This window comes from Pelodiscus sinensis, chromosome 2, assembly GCF_052426305.1.
Source record: "Pelodiscus sinensis isolate ZL-2025 chromosome 2, ASM5242630v1, whole genome shotgun sequence".
In the NCBI taxonomy this organism is placed as follows: Eukaryota; Metazoa; Chordata; order Testudines; family Trionychidae; genus Pelodiscus; species Pelodiscus sinensis.
Window position 1 is genome coordinate 9,603,801 of NC_143053.1, and position 16,343 is coordinate 9,620,143.

The 16,343-nt window shown below is 43.4% G+C and overlaps 1 protein-coding gene across 4 annotated transcripts in view; it reads left to right on the top strand.

Annotated features, from left to right (window-relative positions):
• The window catches only part of AGO2 (argonaute RISC catalytic component 2), a 96,313-nt gene that overhangs the window by 29,182 nt on the left and 50,788 nt on the right, over positions 1-16,343 (top strand). For 2 of the 4 annotated variants that reach the window (XR_012901187.2, XM_075920066.2), the window contains exons 3-4: positions 7,970-8,090; positions 13,022-13,206. Coding sequence is in view for 3 of the 4 variants with exons in the window: in XM_075920066.2 (XP_075776181.1) it covers positions 7,970-8,090; positions 13,022-13,206 (306 nt within the window). In the remaining variant the exon portion in view is untranslated. Of the gene's footprint in view, positions 1-480; positions 545-7,969; positions 8,091-13,021; positions 13,207-16,343 lie in introns of all 4 variants that reach the window. The other 2 variants (XM_075920068.2, XM_075920067.2) reach the window with 2 other exon arrangements.

Sequence of the window (16,343 nt, forward strand, 5' to 3'; positions counted from 1 at the left end):
GCATTTCCTCAGTTTTATTTACATGGTTTTTCTTCCATTTATGCTTTTAAAAAAGCTAGGGTCATATACCAGTTTTCACGTAGGGCACTTGGGGACATGGATATCCTTGTTATTCATCAGATGTGTTAATACCTTTCCATTTGAATACGTCCTGCTTTGTGATATTCATCAGTAAGCATTATTTCTGTTAGTTTGGTTTCTCCACGTCTTCCTATACCAACCCAAACATCCCACCTGACTTTTGTGGTGGTGGTAGCTTACTTTGAGTTACATTTTCAGCCTTTGATCCAAAATTATTGGTGGCGTAGGCAGGCAGAACTCCATTAGCTTGAGTGGAGTTATGTCAGTTTACACAAGCTGTGAATTTGACCATTGTTGTTTACTGCTTAGTTCATAACTAAGTAGAGTCAGCTAGCAAGCCCCTTAAAAGGGGAGGTGATATTACCAACAACTTGTTTTCCTGTCTTCACCTACTGACAGGGGGAAGTAAACCCATTTGTCTGTGCTGGTATAAGAGGACTGTGGAGAAACTAAATTATAACAGGTAAGAAATTACCCTACTTCATCTTTTTCTGTGGTAATGGAAGATATGCAATTAATAAACATAGCAAGGCCAAAAATGTTTGGATCAATTTTGCACATTATTAATGGGCAGAGAATCAAAAGAAATAGGTGAATTGAAAAATACTATTACAAAAACTGTAGTGCAGTCCCTTTTATCATTAAAATGCAACTTACAAATGTAGGTGTTTTTTTTTGTTTGTTTGTTACACAACTATACTCTTATTAGATAATCTTTAACATGCATGGAACACAACTTTCTGTTCTATACTGCATCTTCCTGCTCTGTTGCACTATTTGTAAATGTAATAAAAAACCCAGCTTTTAAAAGTTGGGTGTAGCTTAAAAAAACAAACATAAAGATCTAAGAGCATCACTGTAGTAATTCCATTGGGCTAAGTTTTCTTCTTCTAGTGCAATGGAAGTGATTTTGATGGACTTCCATTAGTGTAAGGGTACGTCTACACTTGCTCCCTATCTCGAAATATCCTGTGCTTCATTAGCATAATCTCGCAATCGGAATAGCACACAGGCGAGATTATACTAATGAAGCACAGGATATTTAAATCCCCGCTTCATTAGCAATTTCGGTTGGCTACATTTGCATCCCTATCTCGAGATAGGGAGCAAGTGTAGACGTATCCTAAGAGAGTGCTTGGAAAAAATCTTTAGTGAAGGTTTGTTTTAAAAATTATACATTTTTGATAACTGATATAATGGTGACTACAGATCAAGGCAAATAATATTCAAAACAGGTAGTTACTTACCAGTACAATATTTACTACATATAATTGTTTGCCAAGATCTGCCTTAACTTGTGAGTAGCCATCATGATTTGGTGAAGGAGGCTACTGTAAGAACCTTGATAACAGATACCCATTTATGGGAATCAAACATTCTATTTATGCTTTTCCTAATTCCATGCTATAGCTGTTTTCCCAGTGCAGTTTGGGGAAAAAACAAATTGATTTATAATCCTAGTGAAGTCTGAATTTTTTTTTACTTCCAACTCACACAGAAAACTTAATTTGCTTACAGTTAAGATTGCTCAAAACCAGGCACACCATTGTGAAATATGATTGGAAGCTGAAGTTAGAGAAATTCACAAGGCATAAAATTGTAGTAAGTGAATGTTGTTAACCACTAGAACAATTTACCTAGTAATATAGTGGAATATCTATTGAAATATTTTAATCGAAGAGGATTTCTTTGGAGGAAACAAGAGGAATCAAAGTGCTTATGTTTCTAAATATCTGAGATGATATAGCTCATTCAGAAGTTTCAGGCTTGATGCTGAAATTATTGATTGAGGTTTTATTGCCTCTATGATGAGGTCAGACTTGATGATACTCTTTTTTTGCCTTAAAAAATTTGAATTTATGAACTATCAAGGAAATCTCCAATTAAGACAATACTCATTATTCACACAACTTATATGCACTGAGACTGGCACATATCAGAGTATGTACCTCCCAGGTTAACTAGATTTTCAAGAAGTGCTTAATGGGTTTCAAATTAAATGCATTTATGGCCTCAGTGATATCCTTCGGGAGATATAAACCCAGGATGTTTGGCATCTGAAAATAGAAAAATTCCAATAGACTAAAAATTCCACTACAAGCTCATTTGCATATCTAACACATAACCGGCAACAATATGCATTCCAAATTCCTCTGCATAATACTCTAATGCACAACCTGTAATTACAATCATGCTTTAATTTGTAGTCTTAATATGAATTTAGGATGACCATATTCCCCCATGCTGAATACGGAACACCTGGTAAAATTGCTTGGATTCAAGTGAGTTGAACAGCAATCAGATTAATGCAGTACAAATGTTCAAAATAACATTAAGATGACTGAACCCCCATTAAGAAGCCATACTACATTGTTATAACATTCATAATAGGTACAAAAATTAACAGTATATACTTACAATTAAGTGGTTTCAGCCCTTTAGAAGTGCCTGCCTTGTCCTCCACAGTGTGATGCTTTTTGTGGATTGTATTTGTCACACGTAGCAATTTTTTGAAGGATCTGCTTGTTTTTCAGCAATTTGTCGTCAAATGCAGCACAGTCTAGGTCAAAATTCACTTGCGCAAACAAAAATAGCCTTCGTACTAGAAACAATGAGACGTGATTTTTTCAGTTGACCAAAATACATTCGAATGACAGTTCAACAGGGTCTGTGGTCTCTGGCAAACTCAGCTGCCTTTTTCCAGCTCTGATTACTCTACTGCTTTATTGTCCTTCTCTTGAAAAACATTCTACCACCTTTTAGAATTGGAAGTTTTCGGAGTGTTCCAATCATAAATGTGACAGCATATTGTTGGTTTTGCATTTGTCCATTCATCAAAAAGATGATCCTCATCTGTCAAATGTAGGGAAGGAATTCTTGTGTGGCAAAGGCAAGACTGCTTTGCATATTATCGCATACCACATGCTGCTTAACAGCACCCATACAAGCTTTTCTATTCACTCAAAGGAAGGTTTCCAGTGCTCCAAGTACTTCAGAGATGTTGAATAAAATTCAGATTGCATTGTAAAATTCCTGTTCCTTAATTTTCCCACCCTCAACCAGAAACTGCAACAGAGTCTTTGTGTGAACTGAGACAAATCTTTCTCTGAGCTTCTCTGCTAAATTATTTTTAATCACTGATGAATTGTTTTTCTCAATTACCTTTACTGCTTTTGGAAAGGTGGCTGTTGGGCTTATTATCAAAGCAAGCCACAGTTTTGTGCAAGCGTCACTGAAAACTTTCTTGAACAGTGTTGGGCATTTGTCTTGAGAGAGAGAGAAAATATCCCGTGAGCCTATCCAAAAAAATCTGTCTACAATCAGAACACTAGAACTGGAAGGGACCTTGAGAGGTCATCAAGTCCAGTCCCGTGCCCTCATGGCAGCACCAAGCACCATCTAGAATAGATCATCCCTCAGACATCTTAAATATCTCCAGTGATGGAGATTCCACAACCCCCATAGGCAATTTATTCCAGTGTTTAACAACGCTGACAGTTAGGAAGTTTTTCCTAATGTCCAATCTAAACTTCCCTTGCTACAATTTAAGCCCATTGCTTCTTGTCCTATCCTCAGAGGCCAAGGAGAACAATTTTTCTCCCTCTTCTTTGTAACATCCTTGTAGGTCCTTGAAAACTGCTATATTGTTCCCTCTCAGTCTTCTCTTTTTCTAAGTGGAGGACTTTGCATTTGTCCTTATTGAACTTCACCCTGTTCATCTCAGACCGTTTCTCCAGTTTGACCAGATCATTTTGAATTATGACCCTATCCTCCAAAGCACTTGCAACCCCTCCCAGCTTGGTTTCATCTGCAAAATTAATAAGCATACTCTTTGTCATTATCTAAATCGTTGATGAAGATATTGAACAGAACCGGTTCCAAAACCAGAATCCCACTTGTTATGCCCTTCCAGAATGAGTGTGAACCATTAATAACTACTCTCTGAGACTGGTTATCCAGCCAATTATGCACCCACTTTATAGTAGCCACATAGAGGTTGTATTTCCTCAGTTTATTGATAAGAAGATCATGCAAGACACTATCAAATACTTTACTGACGTCTAGGTGTACCACATCCACCACTTCTCCCTTATCCGCAAGACTGGCTTAGCAATGGTCCAAGAAAAAGGAACCATGTGCTGCCATTCTCTAGCAATTAAAATATTCAAGGTCAAGAAATCAGCAGAAATCTTTCAATTTGACACAAACAGTGTAAATGTGAAAGTATAAACTTTCACGGAAAAGGACTCCAAATCAATTGGAAGACAGTCATCTGCCCTAGTCTGTTTTGCAGTTTTTGTCAGACTTCATTTTCCCAGAACGTTTAGCACTTCCAAAATTTGTATTGGCGTTGTCTACACAAAGCCTAACATGCTGTTCCGTAAGAGAATCCTTCTCAACCAATGAATATGGAAATTTGCACTGCATATCAGAAGTTTCACATGATAGAGAAGAAAACTCCATATTTTTTGTTTTTCCCCATCAGAGGGAGCAGGTAAGGACTGTGTGCAACCAGAGGATGGGGAGCTGGGGGCTGTGTGCAGCCAGGAGGATAGTTCAGGGTGCAGAGAAGGGCTATCTAGAAGCTGTGTGGTCTCCCTGTTCCCTGAGGCTCTTCTCTGCTATGAGAGCAAAGGGGACTGTGAGCTGAGAGGCAGCTTCAATCCCCTGCACCAACAACAGAAGAGGGAGCACCACTGTTGCCTGCACCATGGCACCAACCAGAGGAGCAGCTGCCCTGTAGCCCTGGAAGGAGGCAGGGAGAGAGAGCGAGCGGTGGAGCTCTCTCCTTGAGCACGCTGCACTTGCTAGAGCACCCCACAACACTGCCCACAGGCTCTGGAGCCTTGTCCCATGCAGGGAGAACTGGGCATGCAGGATTCAGTCCTGACAGTCTCAGCTTGAGCCCCACCACTCATGGCACCTCAGTGTGTGTGGGGGGGTAGGGGGGAAAGGAGATTTAGGGAGGCACAGCAGATCAGGGTTTAGCCTGTGGTATGCTGGGAATTCAGTATGGGAGGGGCCACTGGGAATTGAGACTGCAGTTCCGCAGCAGGTGCCAGGGATCGGGGCTTCAGCCCCAGAGCCTGAATGAGCTGGAAGATGACCCCCCCCACACCCGCTTAAGGATGCACATGGGGGGGGAGACACACATATACCCCTTTGCCTCCTTACCCTTCTATCACACACAGGCTGCTTCTCTCCTAGTGCCTTCCTATCTTTCTGCCTTTACACCCGTGGTCACCAACCTGTCGATCGCGATCGACTGGTCAATTCTGGAGGCTTGACCAGTCGATCACGAGGCTTCAGGCCCCCCCCCCCCCCCCTCGCTGCCTCCCACCCCTAAGATGCAGGCCACGCTGATGCTACCTCCAGAGACCACGGAGGTAGCGCAGGCTTCCTGTGGGGTCAGAGGGCACTTCTGCAGCTGCGTGCCAGGTCCTGGAAGTGCACTGGCTGCTTTCCCCTCTGCCACAACAGCCGGCGTGGTACGTAAAATGCCGATCCATCACGCGCTGGGGACTTCGTTCCCCCGCTGCTTTCCTGTGCACGGGAGAGTGTGTGGTGCTCGGGCGGTGTGCGCTGCTGTGGGGAGTGGAGGAGCAAGGCGTGTGCTACCCGAGTGGTTGGGGCTGGCATGGTCTGGGACTTCCCCTCTACCTTCCCCCACGTGGGAAGGCAGCAGGGGAATAAAGTCCCCAGCATGCCGCCTCCAGCTGATTGGGTGGCGCGCGCTGCCGTGGGGAGCGGAGAAGCAAGATGCGCACTGTCTCAGCGGTTGGGCCTGGCACAGTCTGTGACTCCTCCTCCCCCAGCACAGGAAGGCATCAGGCTTGCGATGGACCAGAGTTTCAGGTACTGCGCCACTATTTGGGAGACGGGGGAGCAGCCCGTGCACTTCCTGGGCCTTGGTGTGAAGCTGCAGGATCCCCAGGTATCGGTCCCTGTCTCCTCCCCCCACCCAGACCCCCACAAGTACCCTGCCCCAGCACCCACCAGCACCCTGTCCTCTGCCCCAGCACCCACCGGCACCCTGTCCCCTGTACCAGCACCCATTGACACTCTGCCCCAGAACCCTGTCCCAGCACACACAAGTACAGTTGGGGCCACATTAGTGAGGTTTGAGGGGTTTGGAGGGGTTGTGTTTTTGTATCTCACTAGTGTGGCCCCAGCTGACTTTTCTGTGGGCCAGTGACCCTGACTCAAAACAGGTTACCCGCCCTTCTCATAACTAAAGACAATGCTGAAACCATTTGTGTTTGACATAATATTTTATTTAAAAATGAAGCCTGGCCAACAAGCCCCCAGTTGGGGCCAAGTCCTCATCTTGCCACAGCATCATAACATTCCTGTACCCTCCCACCCCGACTCCAAATCTGAAACTATCATACACTGGAACTCCTTGTCCTGAGCCTCTCTCATCCCCAAACTCCTGCACCCCCACATCCTCAATCTTCTGCCACAACACTCTTGCACCATTCACACACTGCAGAGCTGTGTCCTGAGCCCATCATACTCACAACCTCTCTGCCCTGAGCCCTCCTCACCCCCAACCCAAACTCCTGCACCCTCACATCCACAAGCTTGTGGCTTGCTCAGCACCCCAACTCTCCACCTGAGCCCAGCACTCCCCAGCCTGGAGCCCCCTCCCTGAGCCAGCATCCCCTTCTCCACCTCCTCCTGCATCCAAATTCCCTCCCAGAGCTTGCACCTCTCACTCTTTCCCACACCTAAATCCCTCATTCACACCCCAGAGCCCCCACATCCTGTCTCAACCCAGTGAGGGTATGACTAGACTGCAGGAGATTTTCTGGAAAACACCATCTTTTGGCAGCCCCTGTATTCCTCGTTCCACAAGGAAAGAGGGGGCTTCCAAAAGAAGGGGATTTTCTGACATTTGGCTCAGTGTAGACATGCCAAATGTTGGAAAAACTTCTTCTTTTTTTCACTGCCGAAAAAAAGTGGCAGTGTAGCCATACTCTGAGAGTGTATAAGGGCCGGGGATAGCAAGTGATGGAGAGAAGGGGAGCAGAGAGGGCAGGGCGTCAAGGAAGGGGTGGGATTTTGGGGAAGGGATGGGGTAGATCTTGGCTTGTCCTGACATTTAAAAAGTGATCTTGGGTGTAAAAAGTTTGGAGACCACTGCCCTACACCTTGCCTGAAAGCACCACCTGCTGGCCACCACTTGCCCGTCTTCACCTGCTAGCCACAAACGGGGCTGCTACAGCTATGCTGACTGCAGCTGACCTGCGGGGGAGCACTGGAGTGGAAAATAGGGGACATTTCCCCCCCTCCTTTTTTTTTTTTTTAAGTCATGACACCAGCAAGACAGCTTAAATGAGGGACTGTCCCATTAAAAACGGAACTGGTGGTCACATTACATGAACTGGAAAACTGATGTTACCTGGAAAAATAAGAGGTCAGAGTCAAGATTGAGTGTGATGCAGAGGAATTTGGTGTATGGATTATATCTTCTGTCCCTCTCCTAAATTCTTCCTTTCCTCATGCTGTTGTACTGCCCAGCCCATCCGTCTGGTTCTATAGATGGGGCGCTATGGAGAAGAGTAGCATATAGTATGTACAGATAGCTTATTCTATGCAGATAAGACTGTAGGTAAAACACGGGGGCTATAAACTTTCCAGTGAGAAAGCAGGATCAAATTTAATAGTCCCAAGAAATGGAACCCATTTTTTCTATGAAATTTTGTTTGAAATCAATTTCTGTTGTCTTCTCCAATGATTAAATGAATCTGATCTTTCATGCGGTGCCCTGGGTAAATTACTATTACTTAAAAAAAGTTTGTTTCTTCTTGATTACATACACATATTGGGGTTCTTTCAGTACTCTGTTCTAATTATATGATAACTTAATTTTCTTTGTTTGCAGAGAAATAGTTGAGCATATGGTCCAGCACTTTAAAACACAGATCTTCGGAGATCGTAAACCAGTATTTGATGGAAGAAAAAACCTCTATACAGCTATGCCACTTCCTATTGGGAGGGATAAAGTAAGTTTTATAAATAAGTTTCTAGTCAGAGGTTGTAATATAATGGCACATCACATTGTGACCTCAAGCCTTTCAGGTACCAGTGATTTTATACATAACGTAAATCTCGAGACAAAGACCAGTTTTATTAGGGCATTCTGACACAAGGTCCAGATACAATAACTCATGTTGTGTCTGTGGTCTGAATTCATATTATATTATTTGTCTATTTAGAATGCAAGCTTTTCAGGATAGGGCAAATCTTATAAATGACTAGTGTAATAGTAGTGCTCAGAGGCTCCATCTGTTATTAGGGCTTCATTGTGGTTGGCACTGTACAGATTCTCAGAGAGCATGGAGGTTGTTTACAGTCTATATCGAGGTGGGCAATAATTTTTAATGGGGGGCCACACTAAGATTTTAGCAAGTGGTCAAGGGCCAAATTTCTACCAAGGGGTGTGGGGTCTGGGTGCAGAAGGTAGCTTGTGGGAGGGGACTGGGGAACAGGAGGAGGTGCGGAGTCTGAGAGGGAGTTTGGGTGAAGGAATGGGTTGTGATCTGGGGCAGAGGCTCAAGGTGTAGAGTCCAGAAGGGGCTATGGGTGCAGGAGAGGATTCTGGCCTGGCGGAGGGGCTTTAGGAGAGGGTGCGGGGAATCTGGGAGGGAGCTATGACCTGGATGAAGGGGGTGCAGAAGATTTGGGTGGGGTGACCTGGGGCAGGGAGCTGGGGTTCAGGGTCAGTGAGGGAGTATGGGTGCCAGAGAGGAGTCTGATCTTGGGGAGGGATATATGAGGGGGGGTGCAAGGTCTGGGAGGGAGTTGTGACTTGGGGGAAATGGGTACAGAAGGTTTGGATGGTGGCCTGGGACAGGAGGAAATGGGTACAGAAGGTTTGGATGGTGGCCTGGGACAGGAGGAAATGGGTACAGAAGGTTTGGATGGTGGCCTGGGACAGGAGGAAACGGGTACAGAAGGTTTGCATGGTGGCCTGGGACAGGAGAGGGTGGTGGCTTAGGACAGGTACTTGGGGGCGGGGTGGAGAAGATGGGTGCCAAAGACAGGCTCTAGCTGGAAGTCGTTTACCTAGGCAGTTCCCAGCCAGCAGTCCTGCAGGAACCTGAAAGCTGCAGTTGCAAGCTGCTGCAGGTGGCTCTTCTCCCAGCTCAGAGGGAGGGAGGCGGCTTCATTGGCTGCCCCTGCTGCCAGCAAAATTTCTCAGCTCCTATTGGTCAGAAACTGGCCAATGCGAGCAGAGAGATTTTTCTGGGGGGCGGGGCAGAGCACAGCCTCCTTCTTGCTCTTAGGGTAGAGCAGCCACATTTAAAGCGGCGGTAGCCGCGCTCTCCTTAAGAGTCCGAGTCAGGGAGCTGTGGGTGGATCCAGTGGCTTGGTGGGTCGGGTCCAGCCCACTAGCTGCCTCTTGCCCACCCCTGGTCTATATGAACAAGATAGACAAGGAGTGAGAAGGAAACCAGATTTGGAGAGATGAAGTGGGTTGCTCAAGGCCACACAGGAGTGTGGGTGCCAGAGAGGAGACTGATCTTGGGGAGGGATATATGAAGGGGATGCAAGGAAAATACCACATGTGGATATGGTAGATAAGCTAAAGTTGTTGAATCTGAGTTCCTTTTTTGTTGTTTGAACTGTAAACTCAGTACTGAATTATCCTAAATGTTTTGCATTTATTTTAGACTTTTATTTTTTTCAATTTTTTAGAGAAACTGCTTGTGACTAATGATAGCACGTAAATGGTTCTAATTACATTTTATATCTCAAGTTAGTTCTTCAGGCCAGGGAATGTCATTTTACATGTTTGTGAAAGGGACTCCCACTCTTGATGATTTAAATTCAAAAGTCTGCATTAAATGATATATGGAGGAAATTAAGCATGGCAACAGTTTCTCAGCAGGAAACATATTTATCTTTCATCTAAACGTGCCAATCCTATGGGTTTCCTTCTGTTCAACCGTAGAGGAATTGAGGTCAGACCTAGCATTCTGGGCAGAGAGGATATTCCTCTCAAAATAGGGAAAACCTCAATTGTAGCTGCTAGGCACAGACACAACATGCATATCCTCAGAACTCTTGCTCTACTGTTCCCCAGAGTACACATTTGCAAAAACTATCCCGATTCCAGTACTCGAAAGCATGTAAAAAGCAGTGAGAATGAAAATGTGGGCTATAGCAGAAATAGTTTTGGAACTTTAATTCCAGGAGTTTAGCTGGTTACTTTACTAGACCTAAAGGAGGGAGGACCTGAGATCTCTAAACCTGAAATAGTGACTGGAACTAAAGGAACCAGATGAGAAGAGGCCTAAGGAAGTCAGCAGCAGCTAATTGATGGGATTAAAGGACGCAGCACATGGCTGCTGTTTAAAAGGACCTGAAATGATGGGTGGGATTGGGTTCCCCTACCAGCCCCGGGAAAAGTGACCTAAGCCCTAAGAAGGGGACAAGGCTTGTTCAGAAGCCTGAATGAAGAGTCCGATTTAAAGAGCCCAGAGATGGTGCTGAAGATTCTGGTGAGAGCTAACAGTTTGTTCAACATTTGGCTACACCAGAAGGAGTTTCAGTCTTGCTAGATAGGACTTTAGTGTCTCTTCCCTCTTGCCAACTCAGAGTCAAAGTGAAAAATCTACAGAGAGCACAAGGAGCAGGAAAAGTCCTGTAGTATTACACCCAGCCTCCAAAAGGCAATTACAGGAGGTTAGTGTCCCCTGTCTCCAGAGTCTTTTTTAATAATGTAGAGGGAATTATTGCTGTAAATCCAACAGCTAGAGTTAGTTTAACCTTAACAACTGATGGTTTACAAAGGGCTAATAGTAGAATGTTTTAATCCCTTGTAGAGTGTGTGTTCTATATATAGGCTCACAATTAGACAAGCACTTTAACTCTTCTTTTCTTCCCAACCAAGACAAACGTGGTCAGAGTTTAGGGAGTTTTTTCATTAATGTTTCTCATAAAATGTTTTTTAAAAGTATTTATAGTAGAAAAATTGCACTGAGGTAAATAAAATAATCTAATTACCCTGGAAGAAATCTCTAATATAAACAAACATAAACCAGTTTAAATCATTCTTAAACAGATTTAGTGTAATGAGGCAAGTTATCATAGTAAGCTAAATTGGTCTAAGTACAGTAGAAACCTGTTGGTATGTATTGCCCTCCTCTGAGTAATACTGGTCACTACATAAGCCACATTATCCAATGGATAATGCTTTTTTGAGAAGAGTAGAGCGGGAGTAGATAATATAGCTTAAAATTGCCTATGATAAATGGCCAATTGATAATGGCTAGGAAACCATCCAATAAAAATTACTGCCATATCTGGTTTATTTTATCGTGTAGTTTTTAACTAAAACAAGCTAATCACCACATAGTTAATATATGCAACCATCTGGTTCTATAACTGTTAACTTTATCTTCTCTCTTTCGCCATTCCCTCTAGTTACCTGTATCATCCACTTGATGCCATTAGTTTACTTTGAAACTGTAAGCTCCTTAAGGCAGGTACCATCTTCTAAGTTTTTGTTTAGTCTCCAGTACAGTGGGCACCTTGAACTTTATTGAGACCCCTGGGTAAAATGGAAAAAAAAATTCAAGAAGCCCTAATCATAGTTATAAAGTCTCAGAAGGGTAGCTATGTGAGTCTGTAACTTAAAAACAATGAGCTGTGGAACCTTAGAGACAAATTTATTAGGTCATGAGCTTACCCACAAAAGCTAATAAATGTGTTATTCTCTAAGGGTATGTCTACACTACCCCGCTAGTTCGAACTAGCGGGGTAATGTAGGCATACCGCACTTGCAAATGAAGCCCAGGATTTGAATTTCCTGGGCTTCATTTGCATAAGCGGGGAGCCGCCATTTTTAAATCCCTGCTCGTTCGAACCCCGTGCCGCGCGGCTACACGCGGCACGAACTAGGTAGTTCGGAGTAGGCTTCCTAGTCCGAACTACCGTTACTCCTCCTACCTAGTTCGTGCCGCGTGTAGCCGCGCGGCACGGGGTTCAAACGAGCAGGGATTTTAAAATGGCGACGCCTAGTTTATGCAAATGAAGCCCGGGAAATTCAAATCCCGGGCTTCATTTGCAAGTGAGGTATGCCTACATTACCCTCCTAGTTCGAACTAGGAGGGTAGTGTAGACATACCCTAAGGTGCTAAGGACAACTTGTTGTGTTCATAGTTATAAAGGCTAATATCCTCTCTCTCAGATGATGTCTTCACATTGCATAATAAAAAGAAGAAAAAGAAAGAACAATCCTGATTCCTAAATTTTGTTAGGATAAAAATAGGAGTGTGTGCATGTGTGTACAGGGAAAGTAACAAAACATCCTCATTCATTTTTAAGAATTTGACCTGAGTATGGCAGTCTCTAAAAATGAAATCTAAAATTGATCAGAATACCTGAAAGAAATATCTTTGCCCCTTCCATGTACATAATAGCCTTGGCCAGATTAGCTTTATTCTTTGTTATTTTACAATTACTATTTATGAAATAACGGTCTGGAAGATGGTTTCTAAGTTATTTTGCACCCATTTAAATGGATTATCAGAAACAATATAAGCAGTACATTGGAAAGGAAAGTCTGAAGCAGATAACCACCAGGCTCAATTCTGCTTATACAGTATCTGTCTCTTACAAGTATTACCTCAATATATCGGCTATCCGACTATCATATTACCAGTGGGACCATCCACTTGATATAAGAGTCATATTGCCTAAAAGGGGTGGGAGGTGAAAAGCACATTCATGGAAATGATAATTGTAGTAAGAAGATGGAAACTAATATATTGTGTTTCTCAGCACTTCCCCTCTTACATCTTTTTCTTTTTGTACGCTCTTCAAAGTGTTAGATTGCTACGCAAAGCAACTCTATTCCCCTTTCGTCCCTCCTGCTTTTTGTGTCTTTAAATGGAAAGAATCATCTTGTTTTGTTTTCCAATTGTTGCAGGTGGAGTTGGAGGTCACACTTCCAGGAGAAGGGAAGGACAGAATATTTAAGGTGGCCATAAAATGGATGTCGTGCGTGAGTCTACAAGCTTTACATGATGCTCTTTCTGGTCGGCTGCCAAGTGTTCCTTTTGAAACTATTCAAGCACTGGATGTTGTGATGAGGCATTTACCTTCCATGAGGTGAGGGTCTTGAGAAAATTATCTTATTATTTGAATTGGTTAAATTAGTCTAACGACAGACTTAAATATAAGTCCAAGGTATATTCCAAAAAACTTGGTCTTAAAGCGAAACAACTTAAAGCAGGAAACTTTTTTCCTGTGGCTGACTTCCATTTGCGCAAATTGTTTTGTATGTTTTGCATGACTTATGAGTGGAGAATGGGAGGACATATAACTCATCAGTTCCTACAAGCATCAACAACTTCAGTGCCAAACGGATGTATGCCAGGGCGCTTCATAGCCGGGACACCCTATAAATGTGTGTTTTTATGGATTAGCTGTGACAGTAGGAACTCTCTGGGTCTGTTGCATCAAGTCGCTTCATATGCTGGGAGCTAACCATGAAAGTAGCAGTGCTGCTACTTTTGGACTATCCTCATGAATTTCTAGTCTCCAGCACCTCAAGTCTACAAGCCTCCTTCCCCTAATTCTTTACAGACTATGTCCGCCGTGTACTTGTCAAGACCACTTTGTTTTTTTTCCATGGTGCTTTAACTAATGCAAACTTTAAATGAATGGTGGTTCTTCTGTGCTCCCCTGTAAAGCTTTAATGTGTGGGACACTTGGACAGTCTGAATGGGCACCATTACCAAAATCTCTAATCAAGGGTATCTGAAATGTAACACACACAAAGAGTCTCATCTCGGAGAACTCCAGTTACTGCATAGGGTGAATAACCATTCAATCTCTGACAGGCAGAAGAAGGGAGTTGTGAGAAGTTAAGTGGAGAGGAAGGGGGGGATGGTTGTGTTCTTTTGTAGGAAAAAATTGGCAAGATCCTGTGTAGTGGAGAAGTGGAGGCAAAAGGAGGGGACGATTTGTAGAATGCATCAGAAGTAGCTGAGGTTCATTTAAGTTGGAATAGTATAGTTGTTTAGCTAGGAAGATGACAGAATAGAAGGAGAAGAGAATGAATTTGTAGTGGAGGAAGGCAGATTGTTCACTGGATTTTCACTAGGGGTGCTTATTAGGAGTAGAGGAAGCAGATGAGCTGGAGGCGGCAGGCCAAACCTTTTAATGGTACACAGGAGCAAACCAGTTAAGAATGAAGAATGGAAAGAATTAACAGTCATGTCAGTTAAAGTGAAGAGAAGTCTGAGAGTAGATGAGAAGTCCAATGCTGATGGACTGGAACTTACAGAAAGGCTGTGGACGTATGGGAGGGGACAGACTGGTGGGCAAGGCTGATCAGATAATGGTTGGCGAGAGAGAGCCCAGCAACAGAGGTTAGAGAGATGGCCATTCTTGGTGAAGACAAAGTTAAGTGAATGATTCTTTTTGGTGAGTTGAGAGCTGAACCAGACCTGATGCTGGTGGGTCAGGTGTCTGCTCATGCCTAGAAGCTTAGGTGTCACTGACCAGTGTTGGAAACCAGTCTCTTACCTGTTTGTTAGTATTGTTAAAGTAGATATTAGAACTATAAAAAGGTGTCTAGTGTTGAGATTTTATGAAATGCTTGTAGGATGCTATATGTGTGAATCTTATTGTAACATCTTTACCTCCTATCCTGTTTGCTCTGTAACCTCATAAAAGCATTTACTCTAAAATGTAGACCCATCTTCAGTCAGCAGGGAAGCATTACCAAGTGTGGAATACTAGTATGCCACAAGAAACATCTCCTTTCCCATAAAAGAAAGTCCATAGATACCAAACAAGCCATTGTGGAACACCAATGGACAGAAAACTTTGTTGATTGCTCCCTCCACACCCAAATAGAGGAGATATGCAGTAAGATTCATCCCATCAGCTTGAGCTCTAGGGGATGGGAATAAAAAACCCCTGTCAAAAAGAATTTGTTATCCTTAGGCTGCGTGGACTTCAAGGAGGGAGCAAGACTTCTAAGCATAAGTGACGAATCCTCAGCTGTTTATCTTTGGCTAGCCAGAAAGAACATATAAAGCTTCCACATTACAATAACTGTTACTTTTTGGCACCTAAGATTGTAGCTCATTTGTGTGTGTGTTTGCCTGTTTTAACCTAAATAACTCATTTATTTTCTTAGTCAATAGATTTTTAAATAATTTATTTTAGGATTGACTATAGGTGTTGTCTTTGGTATGCGGTACAATTGACCTCCGGTAAATGACTGGTCCTTTGGGACTGGGAGCAATCTGAACATTGCTGTGATATTTTTGATGCGAGGGACCATCTATCACAAAGGCAAGTTTGCTTAGATGGCAGGATAGTTCAGAGTACCTCGGGACTGTCTGCAATTCCTTGTTAAGGCTGTTATAATGCTAAAAGAGTTCACGTTTGATACTTCCTTGGGAAAAATCAGTTTGAGGTTTGTGCTGTGGTTTATAACAGTCTACCCTGAGGTTGGTATTCATGTTCATGAGCCACTCCAGACATGACAAGTGAAATGAATAGCTCTTTTGGTGAGTGGAAAGTTTGAACCAGAGTTGCAGGTAGATCTGCAGTTATGTTCATAGTAACCATTGTGTCTTCTAATGAGGTGATTTTATTCTCCACTTCCTTTAGTTTAGATGAGTCTTGCAAATTAGCTTGGGAAGTACTAGTAATATTTTGTTATCTTCAGATATTTTTCTCAAAAATGTCTGTTCACTTGAGATGTGCGTTAGCTAGTCCATAATTTCATTGAGTCTGAGAGGGACAGCCTGTCCCGGGTCAGCCATCCTCGCTGAAAGAGGATTGTACGACAGCTTCACCTTTTCAGGATTTTGTAGAAAGTCTGGAGATGGAGCGGCATCGATAAGTGTATAAAACTGAAAGAAATGAGTTGTAAAATAATATCTGATTAAAAATTAGCTGAGGGACAAAAGCGGTTTTAGTTGCTGCTGTTAAGCATTTCAGGAGGGAGGGAAAGGAGCTGTAAAGCTATGCAGCAGTCATCCCCCTTGTGTAGTGGTGAGCAAGAGAGCACCACAGGCCAGATCAGGCTCACCCAGCTGGTTGATCCAGCCCACGGTTGTCCTGCCGCTATCTCAGCCCCAAACTGATTGAGACCTGGGAACGGGGGAGCACCTGATTGGCCTGAGGGGGGAGTGTGCGACGTCTCCTCCCGCAGCCATGGCACACAGTGCCTAAAGGGGAACCACCAGCTGTTCAAAAAAAAAACCTGGTAGTTAGTTCTCTCT